The sequence below is a fragment of the Engystomops pustulosus genome, chromosome 1 (genome assembly GCF_040894005.1).
Source record: "Engystomops pustulosus chromosome 1, aEngPut4.maternal, whole genome shotgun sequence".
Classification (NCBI taxonomy): domain Eukaryota; kingdom Metazoa; phylum Chordata; class Amphibia; order Anura; family Leptodactylidae; genus Engystomops; species Engystomops pustulosus.
In genome coordinates, this window is record NC_092411.1 from 268534522 (window position 1) to 268559747 (window position 25226).

General features: G+C 40.7%; 1 protein-coding gene across 4 annotated transcripts in view; it reads left to right on the forward strand.

Moving 5' to 3' along the window:
- The window catches only part of SORCS2 (sortilin related VPS10 domain containing receptor 2), a 661827-nt gene that overhangs the window by 197045 nt on the left and 439556 nt on the right, over nucleotides 1-25226 (forward strand). For all 4 annotated transcript variants that reach the window (XM_072126131.1, XM_072126132.1, XM_072126133.1 and 1 more), the window contains exon 2: nucleotides 10211-10278. In XM_072126131.1, the coding sequence (XP_071982232.1) occupies nucleotides 10211-10278 (68 nt within the window). The remainder of the gene's footprint in view (nucleotides 1-10210; nucleotides 10279-25226) is intronic.

Consider the following 25226-nt stretch of genomic DNA (forward strand, 5'->3'; position numbering starts at 1 on the left):
CACTGCTGCGCTAGCTAGTAATGTATACATAGACACTTGTGAGGTTAGGTGAAGTATTACTAAAAAAAAAAAAGTTCCCCTTGGGGTTTTTGGGGTGAGCTCACAGGGATGGGCATTTCTTTGACGTTCCCTCCTTGGGCAGAAGATTTGTTGTACTGTAAGTGGTATAGATAATAACAACAAAAAAATAGAAAAAACGTTTTCTCATCTTTAGATTCTGTTTTCTGTGTTTACGCAAAATAGTCCATATGGCGCACAAAGCAAAGGCACGAACTGACGTGACAGGACGCTGTGTTCCCGAAATAACACTCATGGTTACAATGACAACCACTTCTAAAAGTTTCGCTAATTTATTTTAGTCCTATTATTCCCACCGACAGGTTGACAATGCAAACTTTGGCAGGGAAAAATAAAGACACAAAAATACACAGAAAAATAACTAAAGCAAAACCGAATATAAACTAACATATACAAGAAAACTTCAGATAATCTATTTTCTGCATATCTATCTATCTATCTATCTATCTATCTATCTATCTATCTCATATCTATCTATCTATCTATCTATCTATCTATCTATCTATCTATCTCATATATATCTATCTATCTATCTCATATCTATCTATCTATCTATCTATCTATCTATCTATCTATCTATCTATCTATCATCTATCTATCTCATATCTATCTATCTATCTATCTATCTATCTATCATCTATCTATCTTATACATATCTCCCTATCTATCTCCCTATCTATCTATCTATCTATCTATCTATCTCATATCTATCTATCTATCTCATATCTATCTATCTATCTATCTATCTCATATCTATCTATCTATCTTCTATCTATCTATCTATCTATCTATCTATCTCATATCTATCTATCTATCTATCTATCTCATATCTATCTATCTATCTATCATCTTTCACCGGTGCTCCCTTGACCTATATCGTGCCTGCGCTACTCACCCATCCTCGTTCCTGCTTCTGGTCATGTGCGCATCCCAGGCTCCTAGGGTGCGAATGCGACAGCTTCAGAAGATTTAAAGGGCCAGCGCGCCATTAATTGGCGCTGGTCACTTCCCAGAATCCCTTATATTCCGGCCTCTCCCTGCACACCCTGCCGGATATTTGTGCTATATGCCTCTGAGAAAGCTGGTATTGTTGCCCTGCGCTCGTGTATTGATTTTCCGTTGTGGCCCTGTACCTGTTTCGTGTTAACCCTCCTCCGCTGCAAGCCCTGACCTTCTGCTTTGCCTCTGATGTTGATCCTGTGCCGCCTGTCCTGACCTCCTGCCTGTCCCTAAGCATGAACCTGCCTTCTGTTTCTGCACCTCGCCTTGGCCCCCACCACGGACTAATTCGCACCCGTGGAAAGACCTGGTGGCACCACGCCGCAGCAAGTCCAACCCGCTTTGCGGCGGGCTCTGGTGAAAATCGGGTGCCACTTAGATTCCTGTCCCCGGTATCGGCTTACGTCATTATCCGCAGTGGTCCAGTGGGTCCACTACTCATGGAGCCTTACACATCTATCTATCCATCTATCACATATCTATCTACTTTCTATCTACCAATTATCTATCTTTCTTTATATCTCTTTCAATGTCTAATATTTATCTATCTATTTAACCATTTATCCATCAATTTCATATCTATTTTTCCATCTATGTCATATCAATATACTGTATTCTTTCTAACTTTCTCTAATTTGTATTGCTTTTATATTGCTTATAATCTGGGGCTAATTGCAATTACAAAGATTTAATAAAAATATTTTAGCTCCTACAGTGGATATATGCAATATTGTTGGATGGATTGAGTCAAAGTTCTGGGTCTTGCATCTACGTCATCTTATATGGCTCTCCATTCCTCTGATATCTATATCTATTTATTTGTTTAACCTATCTATCCATATATGGGGCACTTCTATCATATGCAGGAGATATCATCCTCATATGATCGTATACATTACACAATGCAGGAGATATAATCCTCATAAGACTGTGTACATTACACTATACAAGCATCTACATTATAGCTTCGTATCCAGTCAATTCTTGGCCGTTCTGTTAGTCTCTGTTGACGTGTTTTCTCTTCTTATCTGTCAGCTTTCTGTCAGCTTTCCATTGCCTCTAACAAGCCGCATAACATATTCTACCTAGTAAAAAATGGAATCTTGACGGTTCCGATTTAGGTAAGCGAGACTTCCACTTTGATCCATCTGGTAAGGGTCCATCATAGACCTGTCAGAAATTTCCTGTCAGAGATGTATTATAGATGTTCTACATTACACAATGCTCAGGGTATAGTCTATTCTTCTATAGATCCTGTGGAAGTTACCGCCACTCACTTGTACATATATAATATAATACACAGTGTTTCTGGCAGGACATCATTTTGCGCAGATTTGACATTTGGTCTAGTAACAATACGTTCCATCAATTGTCTCCCACATCCAATTACCTCACCTGCAGGCTCCTCACAAAGTTAGAGAACTTTCTCTGTAATGTGGAAAGTTTTCCCCGCAGTCAGTGACTGGCACATTGCTCATCCGCAAGGCGCGACAGAGAGACTTCACATTTTTAATGATCTCCTCTAAATATTATCCAAAATAATGACCACTATGGTTTAAAAGATAAGAAATTTCTTGTAACGTTGTGACCCCGTTCTGCAACATATCTGATTATTGTCATTTGTCATGAGCTGTAATTCAGCACTGAATGTAATGCACACAAAACAAGTGGACCGTGATCCGCAGAACAAGCAGATGAGTATGTGGATGGAGGGATAGGCAGATAGATAGACAAAAACCACAATATGCCTGAGAAGTCACTAAAATGCAACCATAAAATCCGAATTAGAATTAGGCTGCATTCACACAACTGTATGAAAATGGCCGTATGCTATCTGCACTGTACCAATTTTTTTAGGGGTTACATACAGCCACATTCATTTCAATGGACAATACGTCCAACCATACATGTGAATGCAACCCCAGAAATAGGTGCAGTTCCTGGTGTATTTCCCTGTTTACCCCACCTCCATGCCCAGTGGGTATTCCCATCTGGAGGTGCTACGTGTTGCCGTTGAGATGAACCCATTTGGAGAGATAAACGGAATACAATTCTAGTATACAAATGCTGAATGAAATAGGCGCAGTTCCCAGTGTATGGCCAGGAATTGCTCCTATTTCCCCCTTCATGGCACGTCCATGGCATGTGAACGCTCCTGCCCTGTGTAGAACTGGCATAGACCAACCCACGGCACAAGCCTTGCCAGATTTATTAGTAGGCTGGAGCCTTCTGATAGATCTGTCAACTGCCAGGGGTTGGGAAATGCATCAAACGTGGGTATACTACTCGGCAGTGTGTGATTAATCCCCCCCATTGAGATAATGAGAGAGATGCACAAGAAGATTCCTCTGTTCGACACTAGTGCCAATCACACATCGTCGTATTCAAACAACTTCACTTCTTTATTGGTTATGAATAAAATCTTGTGAGACGCATTTGTAGTCCAAACTGGGCTTTTTGGCAGTTACATATTAAAGGAAACCTACCACATGAAGTGGTGTAAGATGGAAATACCGAGCACCAGTTCAGGGTGAGCTGGTGCCGGAGCTTATTTTTGTTAGTGTCATAAACCGCTGTATCGCGGTTTAAGACACTTTTTAAACTTTATAGCCAAAGCTGCTTCGGCGCACGGTGGTACGCGCTTGGCGCACCATGCTCGCGACCGTGCGCGCGCCTACATTGGAAGTGAAGGAGAGCCGCACGCCGAAGCAGCTTCGGCTATAAAGTTTAAAAAGTGTTTTAAACCGCGATACAGTGGTTTATGACACTAACAAAAATAAGCTCCGGCACCAGCTCACCCTGAGCTGGTGCTCGGTATTTCCATCTTACACCTACCACTTCGAGTGGTAGGTTTCCTTTAAGCCTATTTCGGGCTTGAAACGCGTCTTACAAGCATTTTATTATAATCAATAAAGAAGTGAAGTTCTTTTAGTAGAACATTGCATGATTGGCGCCAGTGTTGACCAGAAAAATCTCCTTGTGTATCTCTCTCATTATCGTATTAGGGGGGATTTATCACACACTGCCACATGGTGCGCCAGCATTTGATGCAGTATCCACCCCCTGGCACTCGCTGGATCTATCAGAAGGCTCCGGCCTTGTGATAAATCCGGCAAGGTTTGCACTGCAGGTGGTTCTATGCCAGTTCTACAGTGGTCAGGAGCGTCCACATGTCATGGAGGTGCCATAAAGGGGAAAATAGGAGCAATTCCTGGCCATACACTGGCAACTGCAGTTATTTCAGCATTTGTATGACAGAGTTGTGTTCTGTGTATCTCTCCAAAGGGCCTAAAGCACCGTAGACAATTACTATGCATGTACCGATTGTACAACCCAAGACGGTGAACATAACTTGGACCCATTCTCTGATTGTCCCTTGTTATACGGTTACATGTGGTGCCTCTGCCTACTCTCTATGTTTCTTTTTTAAAATACATACCCCAATGTGATAATATGACATCCGTGACAATGGATAAAAATCAATATTCATGAAATGCTGGGAACCTAGGATTTGGGTATGCTAGGGGTGCACCATGACTCTACCCCTTTACCATCTTGAAAGCCACCAACTTGAATTGAGTCCAAGTCACTTTCTTTGCCAGTAATGACACATAGGAGGTCATTTATCTTATTTCCCCCTTCTCTACACTCTTTTTGCGCCTGTTGTGAGTCTATTTTTTGCACCTCATTTGTTTTTGTCGTTTTTGCTCTTATGCAGGTTTTTTTGTGCCTTATTAGGCACAATGGGGCAGATTTACTTACCCGGTCCATTTGCGATCCAGCGGCGCGTTTTCTGCGCTGGATTCGGGCCGGGATTTATTAAAGCAGTTCCTCCGCCGTCCACCAGGTGGCGCTGCTGCGCTGAAAAGCATCGGAACGTGCTGGAGTTCACCGGCTCGGGCTGAGTGAAGGTAAGTGCAAGCTCCGCGACAGATTTTTTGTATTAAATGCGGCGTTTTAGTTCGGCCACGCCCCCCGATTTCCGTTGCGTGCATGCCAGCGCCGATGCGCCACGATCCGATCGCGTGCGCCAAAATCCAGGGGCAATTCAGGGAGAATCGGCGCAAATCGGAAATATTCGGGTAACACGTCAGGAAAACGCGAATCGGGCCCTTAGTAAATGACCCCCCATGTGTTGCGCAAATCATACCATTGCCTTTCCTAAGCATGGTCAGGACTGCCGTGTTATTGCACAATTTTTGTGCCCATATAGACGCAATAGTATAATAAATCGGACACAAACATCTGTAAAGAGGTGCAATGTAATGACAAAGAAGGCGAAACATTCCAAAAAAGCACAAAATAGGTGCAAAACAGCCATTACGCAGCAAAAAGGCGCAAAAACACCAACGGCAAGAAAAAAAAAGATAAATGACCCTCATAAAGTTAAGAAAATAATCTCTGGTGCACGTCATATAAATAAATGGCCACAAGATGTAATCCTATGATTATGTAGGAGCATAACCATCTGTAGAACAAGTGACTCTTCCTGTCTGCTACCGGCTCTTCTCTAACCTCCGAGTCAACCACAAAACATGCGGCAAACGAGCATCTGTACTCCATAGATGAGCCGTAATGTGGAAAACACATGAGACCCTTCCAGCTCTATGCTGTATTCCAGGGGGAGCAAGACGCACAAGGCAAAAGTTCAATGACAAAAACACATGATCAGAGAGTAATTCATAATTTTTCTGTTTCTATTGTTTTATTTTACACATATTTTTTAATTTTTATGTAGTGTTACTTTTTATTTTATTTCATGTTGTTCATTTTTCTATTGTTTTTGTACATTTCCTTTACATTTCATTGGCAAAGAATTCTTGGGATGGGACATCCATTCAAAGATTTATTCTGACTTCCCTTTTTGGAGTTTGGAATTAATTTATTTAGCCACTAAATTTTTTGTCATCAAACTTATGATGGTGTTTAGCCTTCCTCTATATAGGATTATCGGTTGGACCTTTTGATCCAATCGACTCTAGTATGTAAAAACTCCTGGTCTGAAATTCTGGCCATACATTACCCATTCTTTACTTAGTGGGGCTAACAATCTAATCGAATACTCTTTTACAAGAATCTGAGAAAGAGATCAGTATATTTGTTTTTGGAAAAAACCCTAATGGAAATCGACACAAAAAACAACCTACAAAACAAAGAAATATGCCAAACTTCAATTTATCCAAAAATACATAAATTTTATTCAGATCTCTTAAAAAGATATACGGAACTGCTTAACATATAAGTAGTCTAGGGCAGTGGTGGCGAACCTATGACGAGGGTGCCAGAGGTGGCACTCAGAACCCTCTCTATGGGCACCCGCACCATCACCCCACCGCAGAGTTCGCTAGACAGGACTCCCAGCCCAGGACCCTAGAAGGAAGCTACAATGATAACCCAAACTTCTTCTCCTTCTTTCTACTGTATTGGTGTCCTCAGGTGCCTATACAATTTAAGCATGTGAAAGAGCAGGGGTAATAAGTTACTGCTTAAATTGTCACATTGGCACTTTTGGGCACTCAGCGTCTAAAAGGTTTGCCATCAGTGGTCCAGAGTATGAACAAAGTTATCTCACCAACACAAATTCAGCATATTCAATCAAGAAGTGGGTTACCATGGTGGGAAACAAAACACTGGTGATTTTTTACCGGTCAGTAGGATCGCTGGCGTCCACCTTGATGACTGACACCCCGACGTGCGTTTTCGGCGCGCTGCCTTCCTACTGTGGAAATCTACACAGTGAGAACATAAAAATTCGATATTGATGTTATCCTTAGTTGGATGTAAACCTTGGAACCCAAGAACAATGACTTAGCGTTAGTTTTAACCCCCATCCTCAGCCATATATAAAAAATTTTAAATCCCTGACATCCCCTTTAAGTTTCCCCATCTATTCCTCATGCTAATTAATGATAAAAAAAACATACTCGTCAACATAAAGGCTCCAGCGCATTGTAGGAACAGGTTACTAGCTTCTTGTGAAGTTGGCTGATTTATGCTCTGACCTGTGTATTCTTTATCTAGACTTTGTTGTAGACTCTGTACTGCATTCCAATTCCTAGAGACAGCCCCCCACCATATCTTTTCCCCATGACCTTGGTCTGTCCATGACTATTTCCTGATGACTGGTGCCTTGTACCAGCATCCTTTGCCCCGTCTGGGTTAGCAGCCACTAGAACCAGGACTTCTTTGAGAAGTAGAAGGCTTATTTTTCTGTTGTAGTGAGGACCACATTCCTTAAAGGGTCAAAACTGCAAAAAAATTTTTGGTTACATCTTTGTGATTAACTAAAAGCCAAATTGGTCTGGGTCCTTAACCCAACATTTATAAATAAGTACAATGATTGCTATGTGTAAATGAGACTAAGATTTACAAATTGTCCGAATTAATTTATACATTGGTGCCCACATACAATAACAACCCCTTACGTAATAACCTGCTTTTTGAGAAACAAATTTAGAAGACCCTGCAGTCTTGGGTAGACCTCTTTGAGTTTCTTCTTTATTGATATCTCTAAAAACCTCAAGATATGGATTTAGCATTATTACTCATAAGGTGTCCTCCATGTGCCGTTTCTCGGCCTTTTCCACCATATCTGTCTCATTCTGAACTCTCCAAATGTTGTGACATCTGCTTAGTAAACCATTGCAACTTTTGTTAACAAAGAAATTCGACCAAGTCATTCGAGCCTCTCCGCAGTCTACCAGGGCAAACAAGAGCTAATTTCATATTTCAATGCATGCAAACACATCGGGTAGGATAATAAAGTTCCCTTTGATTAGTGGCTGTATATTTATCCGAATGCTCTCGTTTGCAGAATCGGGGAATGGTTATCTCTATTTCTTAAAAGACAAGAAGAATGGAGCACATCATTTTAAATTGTAAATCTATTTATATGCTAATGTCTCAGTGTTCCCGGCCACAAATAGACAATTTAATCGCATACGTGGATTAGGCAGCAACGGCCAATGCATCTAATTTTACTGACTCCATTTTCTGATTTATTATTGTGAATTCAGTGACAAGTTCAAAGGTATATGCAACATAGAGACCACTCTGCAGTATGACCTTTGAAAAGAGGGGGGGGGCAAAATTGGGTAGTCCCATCTTCTTTCCCAATGAGTATTTTGAACCTTTAGAGCACTGTCTTCTACATCATCCAGTCTATAAGGCCATGCAAACAATAACCAGAACTTTAAGTCTTGGTTGCAACATCTGTACTGGATACCCAATTATAATGTTTTGTTATAGAACCAGTTTCCTCATTTTGGGACAAGAACTTCGAAGCCTTCTGATTGCTCCTGAACTTACTCTTCTCTCGGCTTCTCTACCTTCTAAATAAATTATGCAGAGTTGTGGTTGAGCTACTGCACTACCATTGATGGACTTGTGCTCATTGATTGAGTTGAGATGATGCGACTTCATTTTCAATAGTTTTATCCTTTTTGTGCTCAGCAGTGTAATTTGCCTAATCATAATAGCAAATACTGGGAACTTTTCCGTCTAGACGGTCCTGAGTTTGACTTTGAAATACAACCTGGAGAGACTTTGTTACTTTACATTCGTCTCTAGTCTTATGTTGGATGTCTCTGGAAGACAAAGCAGGTTCTTCTTCACACTGCTACTCCAATAAACTGCACCAACCTAATTGAACATTTTTTTCAGACCAGGAGGTTAAAGGGGTTGTAGAGATTTAGAAGGACATCAGCAATTTCTGCAGTAAAGTATCATCAGAGTTGAACATCTTATTAATGTAAATTTCAGCCAATTTTCTATCTCTGACATCTGATCCTGACTTAGACACCTAACCTAACCTGACTTTTGACTCTTGTCTCTAAATCCTGACTCTACAGGTGTCAGAGACAGAAGTTAAATGTCAAAATGAAGGATCAGAGTCAAAAGTCTGAGTCAGGGACTATACTCAGGAGTAAGAGTTAAAAACTTTGGGTAAATTTGTCTTAATATGATGTTTGATGTATAAATGCCGCCATTAAAACACTCCATTTTGGGAAGTTTTTGCAGCGTTCCTCAGAAAACGATTACAAAAATCTTGAAGGTATTATTTTAAAAAACGCACAGAAATCGATGACATCACACCAATAACGCCAACCACTAATACCACTAAGGCCCCAAATGCAGGGCACACATTTCCATATTTCCTGACTTTTTCAAAAATTTCCGTTGTCATGTAGAGTCTATATCAGAAGACATATGCCCCATTTCTGAAAAGCCAAACAATGAGAATACTTGGGAATCTTTAATCCTTGAGTTATGTTAAGAATATAACAAAACAGAAGCTGAAAACCCCAACACAATAAAAAAAAAAAACTTTTATTAATAGTTTGTTCCTCTCAGCGGGATGACAAATCGGGACATGAGGTCATGTATCTTACTATGTCTTGGATTGATTACTTATGTATTGATGTCCATTGTCTATGACTGTTACATATACAGTAAAATGGGTAGATTTTGACAATTTTTGAAGCATTGTTTCTAGTAGCATTTTTTCTAGGTTCTAGTACTGTATTCGTGGCCCGAAAAGTTAGTCCCCTGCTGATCAGACATGCCCCTTTGCCCACATATAGCTCCATAGCTACTGGCAGCTCCAGATACTATTGTAGGATTGCGGAACATTTTTGCACTTGGATCAGAACCAAATGAAAATATGTTGACTCCAGACGAAAAACTTTCTCACTGCTAATTACTCATGGAGTCAGGATTATATATCAGGCACTTAGTCACACTGAAGTGGTGTTTACGTCAGCACAATATCATGGCCACTTAAGCAATTTTAATGCTAAAGTTAACTTCTGGCTTGCCAAAAGAAAAGATTCTAATTTTCGATACAGATCATTTGCACCTCCTTTATGATTACATTGTGTACTTGTAAAATTTACCTTAATGTCTAGTAGTTCTCTCTAGAGTATCTTGCAGATTTGGTCGTCTTCTGCTAGACCTTCAAGGCTTATGACAGTTTTGAAATTTGGGCCTAAAAATGTTCTTTAGTGGGTCAACCTTCTATGCTTTTAAGTCCTTTAATTTATTTTATGTATATAAGATACAAATCATTAATAAAGTAGTCCATTTTGGTTGCTCTCCATAATCTGACCATGCAATATCTCCATCTCTTCCACAGGTCATCCTCATTTTGACTAAGTACTACCACGCGGACATGGGAAAAGTCCTTGAGAGCTCTCTATGGAGGTAGGACATATTACTTCATTTTTTTCCCAGTTTCCTGAAGAAGATCTGTCGCCATGTACAAAATACTGAGTAATAAGATTGCCTCTGTAACCCTGATCATTTGGTGTTTTTTTTAAATTTTTTTTAAATCTGTCCACCCACATAGATGTTTATATGTGAATTATCTTCTACTAGCCAAAGGGGGAGTATAAAAAAGAGACACACCCCCAGAGAAATTTAAAAATTGAACTGCCCCCTTGGCTATTTCACTAAAAAACATCTAGTGGCCATATCTTTTGAACGAATGGATGGATTTCAGCACTAATCACATGACGGTCATGCGTCATTTTAATCTTGTTGAAATGTCATTTTTAAGGCACTTTCATGTTAGCTCATGCTATGTGACATTGAGGCAATGGATGGAAAGAATGGATTTAAAAAAAAAAAAACAAGTTAACAGATTATGTGAAAAGGAAGATATGTATAGAAATGTGACCTGGATATTTATGGCTATTGGTAAAGTTGAGCAGACTTGAACTTTAGGTTTAGCCAGCCCCGCCTAACCTGGACATGTTGCTTGTTGGGCAGCCAACCAGGCAGCTTTACATCCCAGGCAACTAGGCATGGAATACGATTCCCCAGATGGACAACTGGTGGTCACTCCTGCTGGACCTAAACTTTGGGTTTACTCTATTCTAGTTGTTGGCATAAGATCTGATTGTTGGTATTGGATATTAGAATTTGGATTTGGTGTTTTACCAGCAATATCTACTTTGGTCAATATATCAATGATTGGTATTTGGGGTCATGTGGATGTAAACACTTATCAGAATCTATAAAAGGATATATATATGTATATATGTGTGTGTGTGTTTTTTTTTTATATCTTAGACAAATGTTCCAGATTTGGACTTTTTATATAAGATTGTACTATACCCTGTAATACGGCGCATATAACTTCTGCGTTTTTGGAAGAGATTAGGATAGGTATTAACCTCTATGGCACACTGATGAAATATGGCAGCACATTTCGTAGAAGTTTTGTCAAGTTTTTAAAAAAAATTTGGTTAGGGTCCGAATAGATTCACTGTGAAACGATGTTAATCCAGTAGTCTTGGAGATTGCTATATAGCCCCCTCTAGTCCTGTAAAACACAGATTTTTCATTTTATGTACAGTACATTTTTATTAATTTTTAAATTCGCCCATTCCCACCATTAGAATGAATGAAGTAAAAAAATATTGAGATTTGATTCGGTGCCCCAAAAAATGGCAGGTTCATGCCGAATCTGTAAACCAACAGATTCCCTCATCTTTAACCGATAACAGATACCAGAACATGGACTGGTACATCGCCACTGTGTGTGCGGAGCCTAAAGGTAAAATGGTCATAAAGTCAACAAAATAATGCAAGACATTTCTTTGAGAGGTTCCTCCAACCTTCTTACTCCACACGGTAAAATTTTTCGACGTAACATAAGAAAGCTATGATTTATATCTGAACATTTTTGGGTCCTTTGCCTCTAGCGCTGCCCATTATTCCATGACATGAGTATTTTCCAGCCTTTCATGCAGAATATTAGCAGCAGATGCATTGACCTATACACGTGCTGTGGAATCCGGCAAAGGGTTCGGCTCGGAGAAGCAGATGTATAGGGAGTATACGCTGGCATGCGAGGAGCTGAGATTTTCGGATCTTGATAACCTAGTCATCTCTTTGTGATCCTGCTGCTCCACTGACTCATAGCAGCAATTCTTTTCATATGTGCGGAAAATTACGACAACGGCAAACACATGTCCGACACAACTGGAAATCCTTGCTATGTGATGAATGCGTGACTTCGTACATAGAATTGTACATGGGAAAGCCGCACTGAGTGCTCTGATCTTAGATGATGCGCATAAAGACCTTAATGGAGACTGTTCTACATTTTCCATCTGTTTTGCACATGATAATATATTAGAAATGCTGATAGGTGACCGCATTGTGACCTTTGTTATGACATTGAAGGTAACATTGGTTATTTGTAGCGCATTCTATGTAAAATAATGGAAATGCACATATCTATAGAACTAGGAAAGTCTATAGAACATGGAATCCACGATGGACAGTAAATAGATGTACAGGCAGTCCCTTACTTAAGGATACCCGATATCAGGCGACCCCTAGTTACAGATGGACCCCTCTGCCCACTGTGAAGTCTGGCTCTCTTGATGCTTTACTATAGTCCTAGACTGCAATGATGAGCTGTAAGGTGTCTGTAACGAAGCTTTATTAATAATCCTTGGTCCCATTACAGCAAAAAATTTTGAAACTCCAGTTGTCACTGGGGCAAAAAAAAAAAAAATTGTCCTGAACTACAATGATAAAATATACAGTTTCGACTTACATACAAATTCAACTTTAGAACAAACCTATGGAACCTATCTTATATGTAACCCGGTGACTGCCTGTATATTCGCTCACTGTTATCCATCGCCAATTTTTAATTAGATAATCTTTGTGATTTTCAGAGAAAAATATAAACAGCTCATCTTTAAGATGTGGATTTAGACCGACATGATCTATACTCATCCTGCTCAGAAGAAAGCTATCTGCACATGTTGCGGATTGCGTGCGGATTCATGTTGTGGATTTTGGGTAATACAGTAGAATTCAAATGGATGTGATTTGGAAAAAGTAACATGAATGATACGTTTTTTTTCTGTGCGGTGATTGTTACTCAGTGCGGAAAATGAAATAATGATCCCGTTACTTTTCTTGTGCGTCCTCCTGGATTTTTGTATGCCCTTTTCTACAATGTAGTCTATGGGAGAGTGAAAATCTGCATCTACGTGTGGTTTTCATGCAGAATTTTCATGCAGAATTTATCTAAGGTTACTTTCACATGGAGGCTTTTTTTCAGTTGTATGCTACTCGTACTGTACGGTACCAGGGAATAGGATGCAGCTTGCTCTATTTTTCCCCGTACGTACAGTATGGCTTTGCCGAACTTCGCCCTATATAGAGGGGAGGGGTGAGCAGCACTTCTGCTCCTTTCTCCAGCGCACAGCTGTATGCTCACCAGGGCTACCGGTGGCTGAACATACGTCATTATGAAAGTAGCCTAAGGCTACATTCACACGAACGTATGGGGGGGCATATATATGGCAGATGTATATACTGAGTATATACGCCCCCCATACACTTCAATGGCCTTGCGGCGCGGTGCTGGAGCGGTACGGTGCGGCACTGTACCGTTCCATAGTCAGTAGAAAGATAGGATATTAAAAAATGCCAAATTGTGTTGAAATTGTTTGAGCATACATTTCCTATGGCTGCTTTACTAAATTCTGCACAACTATTTATGAACCATGTTGCTATTCTGTTATACATTGCCTCAATAACACAACAATGTACACCATGGATGGATGGGCAGATAGAGGATTGATAGACATATATACATATAATGGAGATTCATCAGTAGTGTCTGAGAGCAGAACCAGAGCAACCAATCAGAGCTCAGCTTTGATTTTCCCACACATGTTTATAAAATCAAAGCTGAGGTCTGATTGGTTGCCATGGGAACTAGAATAGTTCTACTTACAGACACTTCTGATAAATCTCCAACAGAAATGGGAGATAGACAGAACAAGTACATATTGTGAGGGGGGGGGGGGATCTATCATGTGACGGTGCATGGCCTCCTGGTTTACCCGGTGGGGGTTTCGCCGCTAAATAGTTCTAATCCAGGTCGGACATGCTGTAGAATTGTGCTGGACATGTGTAAGGGGAAATAGGTGCAATTGCTGGCACACATGTGTGATAAATCAGCCCAGGATTTACAGAAAGAGGTAGATAGATGTAGAAATATGATAGATACATAGATGGATACATAGAAGTTAGATATGATGTAGATAGTTGGCTATGAGTTAGATTGAAAGAAAGATTGATTGAGATTGAGAGATGTAAATAGATTGGAATGAGGTAGGTATTGGGTGGTCTAATGCTCCTTTTTAGTGACATTTTGAGCTCATTTGGGCATTTGCACAAATTTTTGCGCCATTTTTGAGCAGTTCCTTGGAGTTCGTCGTGTAGCAGTTTCCTGGTTTGTGCCTAATTTGTCTTTGTATTTCTCCTGCTTCCAGATGTTTGTGCCTTATTTAACATTGATTGATTGATTGACAAATAATTGCCCAATGACACGCCAGTCCTGACCATGCTTAGGAAAGGCAATGAATGGTGGGATTAAAAAAAAAATAATTTGCGATAAGCCCCCCAAAAACACAAAGACAAATCAGGTGCAAAAAATAGACTCACAAAAGGCACAATAAGAGCTCAGAGAAGGGGGAAATAAGATAAATGACCCCCATTATATATATTTTATATGAAGCTGATCTTCTTTGCATCTCTGATTTATGATTATGTAATGATCTGTGCAGTTGGAGTCTCTTGAGTTCTCTACTTAATTAATATTTAATTTAATATTGCCATTAATATTGACCTTTCTGTGGTCTCTCAAACTTCCATGAGAAGATCCGGAAAAACAGATCATTTAACACCATCATTGAATTTCTAAGTCATTTCCAGGAGGTTGTTTCCAACATCCTTAATTGTTCTTCATTGACTCCTGCTAATTATTAATCTATGTAGATATAGTGGCCATTTTCCTGTTTGTTGCTGTAGCTCTTAAAGGGGATGGATACCTATCAAAAATATTTTACAATTCACTTTAAAAGGGGGTCAGATAGTTTAGGGTGGGCTTTATACAATTGTTATCTAGAAGGTTAGATCTCTGGACCCCGGGCACCAATGCAAATGCTGTGACGATTATATTAATGTGCAGATCTAGAAGAGGGATCATTTGCATAGTTTTTCTCATTAACCCGAACCCCATCATAAATACAGGAAGCATTCTCCAAAAACATATATTTGACAAGATTATCCCATAGCTACGCTGATGGATTTTTAATTCTTTTCTAATCTATGAATATTGTCTCACCTTTTAGAGAAGGCCACTCATTCCAATATCCATATTTCAATCTGATTATAGGGTTTCCCGATTCTGTGACTCCTTGGCAATCTGTAAGTGCACTTGGGAGTAAGTGTATAAATTCCCTGCAGCACCACCACAGGTGAAATAAGGTACTACGCCACTTCAAATTGAAGGGTCTGTGTAATCCAATGACAAACCAGATCCATAAATGTGAAACCTGTCAGCAGTAATTCCTCTAATAAATTAATTTGTTTCTTGTATGGACCTGCGAGGTGGCACTAAACACCAAATTAACTTTCAAGAGATAAAACCCTAATGGTGAACCCTAATTCTGAAGCCATCAATCTTGACCTACCAAACTACTTGATCCACTCTAGTGGCTATTAACTGGTTGCCAATACCTCCCTGCACCAAAGTACAAAACACAGAGACAAAGACAAGACAGTACAAACAGAAAGACTAGTCGCCAGAGCCAAGTCACAACAAAAAGCTCAAAGTAGTACAAAATCACAAGAAAGTAGCTTAGTCTAAACAAGAGACAAAGGTCAGGCTACCAGGAAAGTAATGATCAGAGTCACAAAATATGAAACTAACTAAGAAGAGCTCTACAGTCAGCACCCTAGGAACTCAGTCTTCAGTTTTTCAAGGTCACCCGCAAATGTTGCACTGTCATCTTAGCGCGGGTTGGGTATGAGCAGTTATACTATATATTGTAATACAAAAGTATGAGCGATCAGACCCACTAAGGGTTTTACCAGTGATAGTAAGAAAATTGCTGATCGGTGGGGGTCTCAGTGATGGGTCCCAACGCATCACAAGAACGATGGTGTAAGGGAGGGTGGCAAGGGGCGAAGGGAGGACAGACAGGACTTTGACTCTAAGCTGAGCCCCCCAAAGCTGTCACCTACCTACTTGCCTCACGTGACCTAAAAGGTGGCACTGGACAACCAAGAGGACGGTCCCTTCATAAGCCGCTGTGCAAACACAGAACAAGACAAAACTAACAAATAACACGAGAGGTCCGGGCCACAACAAGATATCTGGTAGAGTACAGATTCAATAGGGATGGTCAACGGTAGCAAATACCTACATGGAGAAACAGACCAGTCCAGTACCAAAGTACAAAACACAGAGACAATGACAAAACAGTACAAACAGATAAGAGTAGTCGCTGGAGCCAAGTCACAACAAAAAGGTCAAAGTAGTACAAAATCACAAGAAAGTAGTGTGGTCTGAACAAGAGACAAAGGTCAGGCTACCAGGAAAGTAATGATCAGAGTCATAAAGGATAAAACAAACTAAGAAGAACTCTACAGTCAGCAGCTTAGGAAGGATGAGCAGGACTCTAGCCTGATTGGACCAGAACTTAGAGATCCAGACAACACAGAGAGGTAAGTAGTGTGAGAAGCTGTCAATCACCAATGAACCCAAGCTCATACTGCAGGAAAGACACACACACTCAGGTATAGTTACACAGATCTCCAGGGATGATACATAACTCAGTCTTCAGTTTTTCAAGGTCAAAACTCCCCTTTTAGTTCTGAGCCCTTAAGTGCACTCCTGCTTTAAACTCAGGGAGGCGGCGTATATAAAACGACGCAATAATAAATATTCCCTCCGTAATGACTGAGATGTTTGTTTTACGAGAGGAGAAATGTATATATTTTCGATACAAGACATATCTAATAAAAGTTTCCACATCTCATCATTGTGTTGGCAGCGTCCATCCCTTCTTCTGGGAATGTAATTAACTTCTATTATTAGATAAATAAAAGATAAAACGCCATATTCGCCGTCGCCTTGTGCTCCTGGAGCGCGGCCACGGGCTGAAAGAATTCTCATTATGCGGAGGTACAATGGCCAGTCAATATCGGATTACGTTTGGCAAGGGGACTATGGCACGGAGGTGTTTTAACGCATTTAATTACTTGAGTCTCATAATAAAAAGTACTTAAAGTTACATTGTGGGCTTCGCTATTAAATCTGACACCAGACACTTTCTAAAATTAAAATATTGCATGAAGGCGCTCGCTGAAAAATGCAAAAAAAAATCACAGTTTTAATTGAATTTCTCCTAAGAGCTGGTTAATTTAAGGATGTTACAGTGTGTCTGACAAACTGTGCCGGAAAGTCACAGATATCCAACCTGCAGAAAGTCTAATTGCAATCCAAACCAATTAGGCGACATGTAATTTTCGGAACGTAAATCGGCCTGTTAGGGGTTTTTTTTTTCCGCTGCTCCTTTGTGCATTTTTGGAACATGCATTGAATTACATGTTGTTGATTTTACCTTTTAACAATGTGAGGAGCACACAAAGGGTGCAAGGTTTTTAAAGGAAACCTACCACTACGGATCTACCTATTAAGTGCATCTAACGTATGATAGACCTTTTTAGGGCTAATCCTTTACTCCCCTCTATCTTTTCTAATCTTTAATCAGGGTAATATGCACATTTTCTAAAGAGGTTACTGGGGCGTGGAGTAGCCGCACCGTGAAGCCTCAGCTCCAGCTACTCCACGCCCCAGTAGCTTCTTAGAATATTACCCTGATTAGAAAAGATAGAGAAAAGTAAAGGATTAGCCCTAAAAAGGGGTATTCTTACATTCGTTAGATACACCTACCACCAGATCTACTTTAATAGGTAGATCCATAGTGGTAGGTTACCTTTAACATGCACTGGTGGGAGACTGCTGTATTATAGAGCAGACACGCGCAGTTGACACCCGCAAATGTTGCTCCATCATCTTAGCACGGGTCGGGGATGAGTAGTTATACTATATATTGTATTACAAAAGTATGAGTGATCAGACCCACTAAGGGTTTTACCAGTGATAGTAAAAAAAATTGCTGATCGGTGGGGGTCTCAGTGATGGGTCCCAATGGATTACAAGAACAAGGGTGTAAGGGAGGGTGGCAAGGGGCAAAGGGAGGACAGACAGGACTTTGACTCTAAGCTGAGCCCCCCAAAGCTGTCACCTACCTACTTGCCTCACGTGACCTAAAAGGTGGCACTGGACAACCACGAGAACGGTCCCTTCATAAGCCACTGTGCAAACACAGAACAAGACAAAACGAACAAATAACAAAGAAGAATCACAAGAGGTCCGGGTCACAACAAGATAGCTGGTAGACAGGGGCGTAACTTTAGGGGGAGCAGAGGTTGTGATGGCACCTGGGACCAAGAGGTTTAGGGGGCCCTTATGGTGTCACTTTCCCATATAAGAAGACTATTACTATAAACCATACATTATAGTCCGGGGCCTGGCACAGACTTTGCACTGGGGCCCATCAGCTTCTAGTTACACCACTGATGGTAGAGTACAGAATCAGAGTCAATAGGGACAGTCAAGGGTATCAATAGCAAAGATCAAAACCAGAATAAACAATAGAGAAACAATAGCAAAAGCCTACACGGAGAAACAGAGCTGAAGTTTGTAAGTTACATGAGAAGGATTGGAAGTTGGTGGACTGTCTGACACATTTCGGTGGAGACTTTCCGAAAACGGGGGATGCACGGGATAAGTCGGTTAGGAGAAGGGCAGATTATAATAGAGTAAATCTGAAGGTCCTGTGAGGGACGGAGATTACGTGTGGGGCGGTGTTGATGGATGAGTCCAGAGATATATGGAGGGGACAGGGTGTGGTCTGGTTAATATTTTGAACTGACTTTGCCATGTAATGTGTAACCACTGGAGAGACTGGAGGAGAGTGGAGAGGCAGAGGAGAAGCGAGGGGCAGATGGAATAGCCGGGCAGCAGAATTTAGGATAGATTGGAGGGGTGTTAGAGAGTTAGCTGGGAGACCACAGAGAAGAATATTGCTACAGTCAAAGTGGAAGATGATGAATAGACTCTGGGGTGAGGAAGGTTCGGATGCAATAGATTTTCTTGAGATGGAGATGGAAGGTTGTACTAAGGGTCAGGATGTGAGGCTTAAAGGATAACACAGAGTCAAAGATGACTCCAAGGCAGAGGACTTTAGGGACCGGGGAGAGTGTGGAGCCATGAATTATGCTTCTTAGGTCTGGTGGGAGGAATGTGTAAGTTGGTGGAAAGACTATGGGGCTTATTTACTTACCCGGTCCTGACGCGATCCCGCGACGTGTTGTCCTACATGGATTCGGGTTCTTCCGGGATTCAACTTCCAGTAGATGTCGCTGCTGCGCCGAAGTCCGCCGGAGTTCACCTGCTTCTTCCCGGTGCATGTAAGTGCTTGATCTTGCGAGACTTTTCGTTTTTTAAATTCCATGATTTTTCCGAATATGTCGGATTGTCCGATTGCCACGCCCCCCGATTTCTGCTGTGTGAAATCCGGTCCGATTGCACCAAAATCCAATCGCATGTGCCAAAATCAGGCGGAATTTGGTGCAGAACGGAAAAATTTGGGAAACCCGACAAAAGTGCGGCCATGGAGCCCCTAGTAAATGAGCCCCTATGAGTTGTGTTTTGTTAAGTTTTAGAAAACGGGAACAGATCTGCCATTAATCATTGATTAACCTTCCCTCCCCTTACTAGCTGCTTTTTGGAAAAATGACATTTGTTTGAGTAAGGATATGTTCACACAGCATTTTTTATGTTGGATTTTCCACTTTATAAGGATTTTACACAAGGGGGAATTTTTAGATCAGACACTGGGACGGATAAATGTCTCAAAATCTGATTGAAAAAAATGGCCTAACCAGCCTCATAAGAATAAGAAATAGACCTGCAATAGAAAGCGGCTGAGAAAAATGTCTCACTTTGTCAGCAGGAGATGCCATTAACTACTATGACTTTCCCAGAGTGGCCACTACAGGAATAATGAGGTATTGCATGTGGTCATTCAGTTGGGTCCTCCAGGCTCAGTTATTAGTGGTCCTACGCCTTGACTTTGGGGCTTCCACCACACAAAGGGATATGGAAAGAATTTTCTGAAGCGAGACTTTCCCTTTAATTAAGGCTTCTGTCTGCTTCCATGTCTAATTACAGCCTGACTGTTAATGTCCCATAAGCTTTCATCCAGACCTTCTCATTTTTACCCTCCTGTTACATTGTATTTGTAAGTCACATTGGATGAGAGAAGGCACCCGGTGGCCCCGGCGTCACACATTTCTAGGAGTTCTCAGACAATCTGGAGCTCAGTTTACCAGAAGTTAAATGTTTAATTGCTCCTTGTGATGTGTCTTGGTGATGTAGTGCCGGTGCGGGGGTTTCAGGCGACGGGCTAAAAGCTTCTGCTAAACTGGAGTGTATGTAATGTGTGCAGTCAGATGTATCTGCGGGTGAGAGGGAAGAGACGTCCTCGTACAATTATAGGGAACGATGAAAAATGAAATACATTTAGGATATAAGCCAACAAAAATATTCTGCAGAAGACTTGTTTTCTTACACTTTTAAGGAAAAAATAATGTAATGAGAAGAGAATTCTGCTTCCTGCTCTGTGGTTACATAAGATTAGAACAGTCATCAATTGTTTTTGGCATAGAGAAAAAAAAATTAAAGTATTATTTCGCCTAAAAGAGAATATTCCATCACAGTGATGTCACAGTACAGAGATAATACACACAGTGATGTCACAGTACAGGATAATACACACAGTGATGTCACAATACAGGGATAATACACACAGTGATGTCACAGTACAGGGATAATACACACAGTGATGTCACAGTACAGGATAATACACACAGTGATGTCACAATACAGGGATAATACACACAGTGATGTCACAGTACAGAGATAATACACACAGTGATGTCACAGTACAGAGATAATACACACAGTGATGTCACAGTACAGGGATAATACATACAGTGATGTCACAGTACAGGGATACTACACACAGTGATGTCCCAGTACAGGGATAATACACACAGTCATGTCACAGTACAGGGATAATACATACAGTGATGTCACAGTACAGGGATAATACACACAGTGATGTCACAGTACAGGATAATACACACAGTGATGTCACAGTACAGAGATAATACACACAGTGATGTCACAGTACAGGGATAATACACACAGTGATGTCACAGTACAGAGATAATACACACAGTGATGTCACAGTACAGAGATAATACACACAGTGATGTCACAGTACAGGGATAATACACACAGTGATGTCACAGTACAGGGATACTACACACAGTGATGTCCCAGTACAGGGATAATACACACAGTCATGTCACAGTACAGAGATAATACACACAGTGATGTCACAGTACAGGATAATACACACAGTGATGTCACAGTACAGAGATAATACACACAGTGATGTCACAGTACAGGGATAATACACACAATAATGTCACAGTACAGCGATAATACACACAGTGATGTCACAGTATAGACATAATGCACACAGTGATGTCACAGTACAGGGATAATACACACAGTGATGTCACAGTACAGAGATAATACACACAGTGATGTCACAGTACAGGGATAATACACACAGTGATGTCACAGTACAGGGATAGTACACACAGTGATGTCACAGTACAGAGATAATACACACAGTGATGTAAAAGCTGCAAATTTACCTGCAAAGAGAATATTCCATCACAGTGAAGTCACAGTACAGAGATAATACACACAGTGATGTCACAGTACAGGTATAATACACACAGTGATGTCACAGTACAGAGATAATACACACAGTGATGTCACAGTACAGGGATAATACATACAGTGATGCCACAGTACAGGGATAATACACACAGTGATGTCACAGTACAGGGATAATACACACAGTGATGTCACAGTACAAGGATAATACACACAGTGATGTCACAGTACAGGGATAATACACACAGTGATGTCACAATACAGGGAAAATACACACAGTGATGTCACAGTACAAGGATAATACACACAGTGATGTCACAGTACAGGGATAATACACACAGTGATGTCACAATACAGGGAAAATACACACAGTGATGTCACAGTACAGGGATAATACACACAGTGATGTCACAGTACAAGGATAATACACACAGTGATGTCACAGTACAGGGATAATACACACAGTGATGTCACAATACAGGGATAATACACACAGTGATGTCACAGTACAGAGATAATACACACAGTGATGTCACAGTACAGAGATAATACACACAGTGATGTCACAGTACAGAGATAATACACACAGTGATGTCACAGTACAGGGATAATACATACAGTGATGTCACAGTACAGGGATACTACACACAGTGATGTCCCAGTACAGGGATAATACACACAGTCATGTCACAGTACAGGGATAATACATACAGTGATGTCACAGTACAGGGATAATACACACAGTGATGTCACAGTACAGGATAATACACACAGTGATGTCACAGTACAGAGATAATACACACAGTGATGTCACAGTACAGGGATAATACACACAGTGATGTCACAGTACAGAGATAATACACACAGTGATGTCACAGTACAGAGATAATACACACAGTGATGTCACAGTACAGGGATAATACACACAGTGATGTCACAGTACAGGGATACTACACACAGTGATGTCCCAGTACAGGGATAATACACACAGTCATGTCACAGTACAGAGATAATACACACAGTGATGTCACAGTACAGGATAATACACACAGTGATGTCACAGTACAGAGATAATACACACAGTGATGTCACAGTACAGGGATAATACACACAATAATGTCACAGTACAGCGATAATACACACAGTGATGTCACAGTATAGACATAATGCACACAGTGATGTCACAGTACAGGGATAATACACACAGTGATGTCACAGTACAGAGATAATACACACAGTGATGTCACAGTACAGGGATAGTACACACAGTGATGTCACAGTACAGAGATAATACACACAGTGATGTAAAAGCTGCAAATTTACCTGCAAAGAGAATATTCCATCACAGTGAAGTCACAGTACAGAGATAATACACACAGTGATGTCACAGTACAGGTATAATACACACAGTGATGTCACAGTACAGAGATAATACACACAGTGATGTCACAGTACAGGGATAATACATACAGTGATGCCACAGTACAGGGATAATACACACAGTGATGTCACAGTACAGGGATAATACACACAGTGATGTCACAGTACAAGGATAATACACACAGTGATGTCACAGTACAGGGATAATACACACAGTGATGTCACAATACAGGGAAAATACACACAGTGATGTCACAGTACAAGGATAATACACACAGTGATGTCACAGTACAGGGATAATACACACAGTGATGTCACAATACAGGGAAAATACACACAGTGATGTCACAGTACAGGGATAATACACACAGTGATGTCACAGTACAAGGATAATACACACAGTGATGTCACAGTACAGGGATAATACACACAGTGATGTCACAATACAGGGAAAATACACACAGTGATGTCACAGTACAGGGATAATACACACAGTGATGTCACAGTACAGGGATAATACACACAGTGATGTCACAGTACAGGGATAGTACACACAGTGATGTCACAGTACAGAGATAATACACACAGTGATGTCACAGTACAGAGATAATACACACAGTGATGTCACAGTACAGGGATAGTACACACAGTGATGTCACAGTACAGAGATAATACACACAGTGATGTCACAGTACAGAGATAATACACACAGTGATGTCACAGTACAGGGATAATACACACAGTGATGTAAAAGCTGCAAATTTACCTGCAAAGAGAATATTCCATCACAGTGATGTCACAGTACAGAGATAATACACACAGTGATGTCACAGTACAGGTATAATACACACAGTGATGTCACAGTACAGAGATAATACACACAGTGATGTCACAGTACAGGTATAATACACACAGTGATGTCACAGTACAGGGATAGTACACACAGTGATGTCACAGTACAGAGATAATACACACAGTGATGTCACAGTACAGAGATAATACACACAGTGATGTCACAGTACAGGGATAGTACACACAGTGATGTCACAGTACAGGGATAATACACATAGTGATGTCACAGTACAGGGATAATACACACAGTGATGTCACAGTACCGAGATAATACACACAGTGATGTCACAGTACATGATAATACACACAGTGATGTCACAGTACCAGTACATGATAATACACACAGTGATGTCACAGTACAGGGATAATACTCACAGTGATGTCACAGTACAGGGATAATACACACAGTGATGTCACAGTACAGGGATAATACACACAGTGGTGTCACAGTACAGGGATAATACACACAGTGATGTCACAGTACAGGGATAATACACACAGCGATGTCACAGTACAGGGATAATACACACAGTGATGTCACAGTACAGGGGTAATACACACAGTGATGTCACAGTACAGGGGATAATACACACAGTGATGTCACAGTACAGGGATAATACACACAGTGATGTCACAGTACAGGGATAATACACACAGTGATGTCACAGTACAGGGATAATACACACAGTGATGTCACAGTACAGGGATAATACACACAGTGATGTCACAGTACAGAGATAATATACACAGTGATGTCACAGTACAGGGATAATACTCACAGTGATGTCACAGTACAGGGATAATACACACAGTGATGTCACAGTACAGGGATAATACACACAGTGATGTCACAGTACAGGGATAATACACACAGTGATGTCACAGTACAGGGATAATACACACAGCGATGTCACAGTACAGGGATAATACACACAGTGATGTCACAGTACAGGGGTAATACACACAGTGATGTCACAGTACAGGGGATAATACACACAGTGATGTCACAGTACAGGGATTATACACACAGTGATGTCACAGTACAGGGATAGTACACACAGTGATGTCACAGTACAGGGATAGTGCACACAGTGATGTCACAGTACATGATAATACACACAGTGATGTCACAGTACAGGGATAATACACACAGTGATGTCACAGTACATGATAATACACACAGTGATGTCACAGTACAGGGATAATACAC